Source organism: Photinus pyralis, unplaced genomic scaffold (assembly GCF_008802855.1).
Source record: "Photinus pyralis isolate 1611_PpyrPB1 unplaced genomic scaffold, Ppyr1.3 Ppyr1.4_LG4, whole genome shotgun sequence".
Lineage (NCBI taxonomy): Eukaryota > Metazoa > Arthropoda > Insecta > Coleoptera > Lampyridae > Photinus > Photinus pyralis.
Window position 1 is genome coordinate 47,346,584 of NW_022170511.1, and position 8,790 is coordinate 47,355,373.

Sequence of the window (8,790 nt, forward strand, 5' to 3'; positions counted from 1 at the left end):
AGTAACTAATAATTATTATGTACCTATTCTTTGCCGCTACCATTAACAGTTGTCAATCGCAAATGATATTTTTCCTCGCAAAAATGGTAGAGGCATTTTTGCAAGTAAGATATTTATTTGGTCTTGTAGATCAAAAAAATAGAGCATGTCAATCACAGTCGAAACCGAAGGAACAATCCGTTAAAAAACCGGTTCCAAAATCACGTCTCAGTTTTTAACGAATTAATTTTCATGTTTATATTATGATCTTGTAAAGGGTAAACAAACATAAATAATAAAATTTAACTAATTCACAGTAGTACTTATTGGTCGCGTGGAAATGGATCGTCAAAACAGGTTCGCATTTCCTGTATTTTTTCCAAAGGTAGCGTAGGTATTAATATAACCATTGACTAATGGAGTATTGATATAACCTGAAAAGATTAGGAACGAAATTTTTGCATTTTTGGAAAATTAACTAATCGTAAATAAATGGGTAAGAAGTAAAATTATCCAAAGTTCGAACTCGCAATTTCCTCTGACATAACCTACTAGCGCCGTGCACCTATAGCATAATTATATGACCTATAGGTACGCGATGTTTACTTTGTCCATTTTCATACAGGCACAAATTTTATTAAATTATTTATGTTTTAAAGTGGTTAGTGGACATTTCATTTATAAAGGCAATGTGTTGTCTCATTTGATGCAACTAATTAAATGACTAATGGCGCTTAGAGAAGGGATGAGTCGGGAAGGCCATTAGGTCCCACACTAAAAGAGAAAACAAAACGAAATGATAATTAAATAATATAATTATTAATTAGTTAGGTATACTTGGGAGGTCTACCTACACTACACTCTATGGTGATCAATATACAGTGATGAGAAATACATATGTATTCTTTATTCATTGATATGTATAGTTAAAAATCCTATACTGTATGTACATATCATACATGCCACTGTCGGTAGGTACAAATACAGATATTAAAATTATAAATTAATTGACTGATGTTGCTTAATTACAATTATCATTACAAAGATTAAATCTTCTAAACAAAGGAATGGCATATTTCGAGTATAATCATGGAATTAGTTTCAATAGGAATTTTATTATAATGAGAGATTAATTAGGAACTTATCGATATAACGACTCTTCATGTAACTGGAACTTTTTTTCCAACGCACCATGGGTATTTCGCTCACATTTTTACTCACAGATGACAGATAGGTACTTTTGTTGGCCTATTAAATCATTAAGGATTCATTTTACATATAGTCCAGTCAAATTACGGTTTGGTCTGGATGTTTTCACTTCACTCAACGACACCAAGCGCATCCTATGTAAAAAAATTCGCTGTATCCGTAAATCATAGTCCCCCTGACCGGAAACGCCCGAAACATATTGTTATAAACAAAAAACGAAGAAAAAACGGGAAAATGCCATGTTTTGTCACATTTGACTTCGAATATCTCGTTAACTATTGCTTGGAGGGAAAAAATGAATAGAAATGAACTTGTTTAGAATAAAATTTTCTATAAGATACAGTTGGTCCGGAACGCTCATTTTCAACTGTTATTGTTATTTATGGAAAAATGTAAAAAAGTAATCTCGAAAATTAACACTTTGTTATTACTAAGTAAAATTCATTCGATCTTTTTGAAAATCCGTATTTAGTAACCTTTTGATAACAAAACAATATGACAAACCAGATTGTTTCATACTCATTGATTAATTAAATAAACAAGTAGAAAAAGGGATGCTTTGTCTTTCAAACTGGGGGACTACAAGAGCGTTCCCAATTTTTTTTATACATAGTGGAACTGTAAAACAATCTTTTGCAATAATTGTCCCGATCATTTTTGCAAATCAACGGACTGTGGAATTTTTTTAGTTAACTAACAAATCGAATAGCTTCCGAGATTTAACAAGAAAAGTAACTCTATAATCGGCCCTTGGTAAAAATCATTCATTTTGGTGAAATACAAGCATGTAAAAAGTTCACGCACTTTTGGTTGTTTCGAAAACTGGCTTCAAAGTCAAAAGCGGATTTCTGGTGAACTATTAATCGGATTTGGACGTATTTTTTTTAATGTACGGCTTTCCGAGAGCTTTACATTCGCCTATTATAGAGTTATATTTTTTGTTATATTTCGGGAGTTATTCCATTTGTTAACTAAGAAAATTCTTCGGATTTTGAAAAAAAATTGCACAATCCGTCGATTTACAGGAATCATCGGGACAATTATTGGAAAAGATTGTTTTAGGGTTATAATATGTATTAAAAAAATTGAGAACACTCTTGTACTCCCCCCGTTTGAAAGACAAAGCATCTATTTTTGGACTGTAGGTGTGCTTTTACTAATCTAAACATTTTGACGTTACCCTGTTTATTTATTGAATCGTGTTTGAGATTTGCAAGAAAGAACATTTTAAATTATCAGTAACAAGCTTTTTATCACGATTATGACACCCGAAATAAAAGCACTGTTCGTCTCCCTTTATTGAGACTCAACAAAACTCAAAAAGGTTTTGAACACACGCACTAAAGTTTTTCAATTGTTTACCTGATATCGTCAAAGCACTATCCAATCGAGAATTTAATCGCTGTATTAAAAATGTTCTTTTAGCTCACGCCTTTTACTCCACGGATGAATTTATAAGTTTCGATTTTAGTTTGATGCTAGGTTACAATTTAGAAATATGTTTGATGACGAGTGTATGTAATTCTTGTTGATGACCTAAACACAATAAACTTTATTATTATTATTTGACTGGACTAATAGTACACTTTATAATTACAATTACATTTTTTCTCGCATTTTTTGTAATCGATAAAAATAAATTCAGTTAACTGGACCGCGCATAATGCATTAATATGTTTTATCGCACCCCAATTATTAAAAAAAAATGTTCCATAGATCACAGACAATTATTTTTATTTGCCCTCTATAATAAATCAGGCGATGACTCGTAAAATAATTTTTGATCTTTACCACCCTTCTTTCTTTATGAGGTTCTATTTGTAATGTACATTTTTGTCCTTTCACTTCGTAAAAATATAGTTATAATTCGTTCGTGGCGCATTTCCACAAACATAAAAAATGCGCTATTGTGGTCACTTTGTCCGCCCGTCTATCCATACCCACGGATTTGTCGTCCTTAGATTTTAATCTTAAGAACTATTGTATTAAGAACTATTGTTTTACTTTTTTCCCTATTTGGTCCGTTATGATGCCGAGGCTTAGGTACCTACATCAAAGAAGGAATCTTTTCTACGTTTATTAATAAAAAAAGTTACCTATAGCAAAAAATCAATTTTTTTCATTACCATTCCACAAAAATAAAAAATATGCTATTGTGGCCATGTTGGACGTCCGTCCGCCCGCTTGTATCCGTCCTTACGACTGTGTATAGCTTTTTACAGATCTTTATCTTAAGAGTTATTTTTTTTGCTATTTGGTTCTATATGGCATCGAGGTTTGCACCAAGGAAGGAATGTTGTAGGTATGTGTTTTTTACAAAGACATCAGTTGTAGCAAAAAAATAGGTATCTAGTGAAACATGAAACTTGCTCTATTAGAGATCATTGTGTTCAATAAAACCCAAGCGAAAAATGAAATTAGTTCTGTTGGAAACCGCGGTTAATCCTTCGACTCATTACACTTAACAACATAGATTGCGCATGCCAAGACCCAACTTCCTTATTTATGAGCGTTTTTTTTTTAATTTTAAGAGTGCATCTTAAAAAAATAAACGTACATAAAAAAATAGACCTAGACTCTAATCCTTCTAGAATTGCAACGGAAGATATTCTTATAAAAGCAAATTGAAATCACGTGTCAAAGGGTCACCAATTTTTTTTTGACAAATACTGTTAGTGTGGAAATGCGCGTTTAACTTATTAGTTTTAATTTCGCATCTTCAAGTTTACAGGAAAAATTCTTTACCTACGTTAGCATTTGATTTGAATGTCTTTTGGCTCTATCTACTCCTGTAAGGACATTTCACTTAAATCATGTTATGGCATCTGGAGATGCAGCTAAAATATCCATCTGCTTCTCCCACACATACAAATAATCCCGGCCGTAAATCTTCAATTTCAGACATTTTTAGGGGAACAAGAAATTCCCCTAATTTTTGTGATGGTTTATGTCGGTCTGTCTGCCACCTGTTCCTCATCTAACTCGAAAACGAAAAGACACAGAGACAGACAGACAGAGACCTTCATCACTCTAGATCTACGAATTCAAGGATCAATGCTATCGAATATGACTCGTCGGATTAAAAGTCGCGCGCGCACGAGCTTCCCGTGTTTTTATTTTGATCTCCTCTTACAGATTTCTCCAAAACGAAAACGTATGATCCAGGAGAAACGTTCTCTGTACCATCAGCGATCATTGTTAGCTCGCTCCATGGTTTCTTGAAATTTTTAGCACAATCCGCGAAAGTAGTATTAATATCTTCAGTTTTCCGTCGTTCGTCGTTCCGCGCTATAGCTCAGTCCTTAGACCTCGTATCGACTTCGTGTGTTCATTTTATAAAACCGCATCAGATATGCAACTATCAAAAATTAACATTGCATCCATTCCATTGCTGCACAGTGCACATTCACCAATAATGTTGGATGATGTCCAAAAGTGATGCATATCATTTTTGGTAACCAAAATATTTTTCGCCAAAAGATGTCAAAAGTGTGATTTACGCATCAATTTCTCTTGGGAAAAAGATCAAACTCAATTTCTCGATAACCAAAAGAAATCCGAAAAATTTCAAAAATTCATAACAATAATTACTTTCACATTTATTTGTTGTATTTTTGAGGAATTATTCGAAAGAAAAAAATCCCCTTATGTGATGGTTTTGTCTGTCAGATTCTTCGTATCTTGTCCGAGGGTAGCCGTTTTGATTTCTTTGAGAATGGCATTTTTCAAACTGAAATAAGATACTTATACCATACTTTTTCGAGTATGAAATCGAGGCGGTATACCTAGTCAAAAGGTAAACTCAGTCTATTTACTCAAATAAAACAAAATGGGCCCTCTTGACGTTTAGATTAATTTACCCACGCCACCTTTCTTTTTCACTATAGAATTAGTCCTAAAAAATGTTTAAAATATGTAACATTTCCCAATAACAAGAATATATAGATACTAAAAAATATAATATAAGTACCTATACACAATTCAGTTCAAGAAAATGTTTTAATACTAAACAAGTGAACCAAAACCACACTCGCATAGGTAGATGGGCAGACAGATTTTGACATCTTTTGGTTAAAAAAATGTTGGTAGGCAGCAATTCACATACTTAAATCACTTCTTTGGCATTGAGCATTCGAGTTTTGTCGTTTTCTCAACCAAATTGGTGCATAATTAAGTTTTTACATCCTTTGGGTAAACATTTTTTCGTCACTAAAAATACACATTGATCAGTTTTTGGGCATCGAGTTAAGTCTTTTCCCCAAGAAAATGACTTCTTGGAATATTCTCTCAATAATACTGAATATTATTAAAATATTCAACAATTTATGGCCGTATGCACCCACAAATTTAAGCGAGGCTTAGCTTAAGCGTAGCTTAAAATCCATGGCAACGATTATTGCGACAATGGTTGCCATGGATTCTAAGCAACGCTTAAATTTGTTGGTGCACATGGCCATTAAAGATTATTTATATTAATTATTCTGTAGCGTTCATATGGCAACGCCACAATTCTGCATGACAGGCGTTTGGCAATCAAAGCAACACTGCCATCAGCTGTTTCATAAATGTCACCGCCAAGTGACGACATAACTCACTAAACATCGTACCACTCAGTACATGTAAACAAAGACACTGCAAATGGGTTACCTAAAAAATTAAGTCAAGACTACCATTCATTAAAATTGATTTAATTAATATTTCCGTCTGCTTCTATCACATGCGCACTCTATGACAACAATGCGTACACCACGAGCAGCGTCCTCCTTCACACAGAACAGTATAAGGTTGTCACAATTTTAAGTAGCACATGATAGAGAAACATGTAGTAGTAGTAGTAGCCTTGACTTAATTTTTTTAGCCAACCCATTTCCAATATGTTTGTTTTCATATTGATTGCTAAAAAATGCATTTCACTCACTAAACAGATGAGTGAAGGTTGACCCTATGTGGGATCTTGTACTAATAGAGATTAATTTCTTGATTGTGGACTTGAAATTCCTGATGAAAATAATAATAACAATCGTAACATTTAATTATAGATCAACAACTTTGGTACATTAACTAAACATGACTCATTTTTCTGTTCTTTAAGATACTTGCAATAAAAAATTCGCCGGCTTTGTAGGAACTTCTTACTAATGGACCGCTGGCAACATACAGGAAGCCTTTGCTGTTGCCTATGTTTTCCCATTCTTTAAATTTAGCTGGCGTTACGTATTCCATAACTTTTAAATGGCGCTTCGTGGGCTGCATGTATTGACCGAGAGTTACGCAATCCACACCGGCAGTTCGCAAGTCTGTTAAAGTTTGTTCTACTTCCTCGTCTCTTTCGCCCAGACCTAACATGATCGAAGATTTGGTAATTACATTTTCGTTAAACGATTTAGCTGCCTCCAAAGTTGCTAGAGATTGCCTGCAAAGCAATTGAGAAATTAGTATTTAATAACCATTAATAGGAGGATGACTACAAAATATAGGAGAACTACTAATTTATCGCAATCATTTTAATGTAAACAGTGTAACAATTAAGTATATATTAAACAAAAAGTAAGTGGTAGAGAGGACCAAAAAAAAACAAGCATTGTTATCAAATAAACCGAAATTCCAAAATGTATCATTGTGGAGCTACACCTCCGAAAGACCCCAATTTTCATTTCTTCTTTAATTTTTTCTTATGAACCATAACACAAGAAGGATGAAATTTACAACTTATCCCTTTGTTTTTGACACGTTCATAGGGAAATTGTTAGTGCTATCAAAAAAGTAATACGGGTGTCATGTGCTCTTCTTGGATTAAGAGATATAGTGTAAAATTTAAAAAATGGTAATATTAGAATGATTATATTGTATTCTTAGTTAAAAGAGATATGGATAAATGTTTAATACAAAAGTTTGTTTATTATGATTGTTGAATCTGCCATTTATAAAATAACGACACGGGATCAGCTAAAAATGTTATTGGATCTAATTTCACTTTTTAAAATAGAACACCCTGTACATTTTTAATCTATAACGATAGCATAGTGTTATTTTTCAAAAATATATCACACCACGCATGATATTTAAAAAGGATTAAAAAAAATGTATAAGTCCTTTTAGGTTTTTTGAATCACTTGAACTTTTTTTGACTTCTAAAATAGGAGACCTGGCACCCCTATGAGAAATTGACAAACCTAACGTTATTTTACTATACCTGTATTTTGCACGCCGATCTCTAACATAGGGCGTTAAAGCTTCAACAGTTTCAATGTTGTGAGCATAAACGTCTAATCCGCAATGACTAATTGTTTTAACAGCTTCCAAGTCGCCGCGAAAGTCAGGTACAAGGCATTCAACTAAAATGTTTGCATTTCTAAAATATGAGCATTAAATGGTCTTTAAAACCAATACAAAGGCACTTACAGCCGTTTAATTTCTTTAACTGTATCAGCAAAGTGATTTGAGCCACCATCTTTCAAATCTGGCAATAAAAATGTTAAATTAAAACATTCTATCCGTAAACGATAACAAACCATCTCGATCAACTGACGTCAATACAATATAGTCTAATCCCCATGATGCAATTGCCTTTGCTGTATTTTCGGGTTCGTGTGGATCCGGCGGTGGTGGTGCTCTTGAGGTTTTTACGGAACAAAACATACACCCTCTCGTACATGTGTCACCCATTAACTAATGAAAGAAATTAGAGAATAGTACACAATCCAAATGTATTACCATAATCGTTGCAGTTGCAGTCCGATGTTCTCCTCCACCCCAACATTCGCCAATATTTGGACAGCGAGCCTCTTCACATACTGTACTCAGGTTTAGGTTACGTAATTGTTCTTTTAAACGAGTGTAATTTTCACCGACTGGTATTTTGGTTTTTAGCCATGGCGGTAAACGTAGACGAGTAGTGTCTTTTTTTCCTCTACGTAATTGGCCATCGTATGAATTCCATTTATCGGTATCTTCCTCCAGTACAGGATTGGGATTGTTTATGAAGTCCTGGAGTGATGGTCCGCTAGCAATCTTTTCCTTTAAATTTTCTAAACGTGCCGAAGACTCATGCTGTAATTTTATGTGTTGTGACCAATTGGGAATTTTAGTTAAAATTTGATTTTTTCTAAACATTTTACATCAGATTGTAGAATTACCTCATTTTTGGTTTTGAAGGTTAAATTTTAAAGGTTAGGTATAAACCATAGAATAATAAAAAATAGAGTATCTTTAACAATATAGGATGATTATTAAGTTACGTTGCCTGATTTTTTTAGGTAATCCAATCAACTAAACGTACACCGTTTGAGTGAGGTAATCTAAAAATTGTATAAAAATCAAAAACCAGACCAGGGGATCCCGCTAAAATACCACAAAGTAAAATAGCGGGTATTTTTTATAAAATAAATTGAATATACAGGGTGGCGACTTGCGTAACGCTTCATAGGGATTTCAATGTAAAATTCATATCATGCGATTATTGGCTCCCCAAATTATTTTAGAGGAAACATGTATATAGAAAATTTTTTTTACGCCAATCAACCGTATTTTTTTTTTCATATAAAGACGGAAAATTGGAAAAATAAAACCCGCATCTTTTTCAATAATCTGCAATGCCATGGA

The 8,790-nt window shown here is 33.4% G+C and overlaps 1 protein-coding gene across 1 annotated transcript; it reads right to left on the bottom strand.

Annotated features, from left to right (window-relative positions):
- Positions 1-6,190: 6,190 nt before the first annotated feature.
- LOC116169546 (lipoyl synthase, mitochondrial) lies at positions 6,191-8,369 on the bottom strand. Its single transcript, XM_031485661.1, has 5 exons — positions 7,903-8,369; positions 7,701-7,857; positions 7,591-7,648; positions 7,382-7,540; positions 6,191-6,601 (listed from the first exon to the last, which is right to left on the bottom strand). The coding sequence occupies exons 1-5, from the start codon at positions 8,299-8,301 to the stop codon at positions 6,250-6,252; spliced, it is 1,125 nt and encodes a 374-aa protein (XP_031341521.1). The 5' UTR covers positions 8,302-8,369; the 3' UTR covers positions 6,191-6,249.
- Between the last annotated feature and the right edge of the window lie 421 nt (positions 8,370-8,790).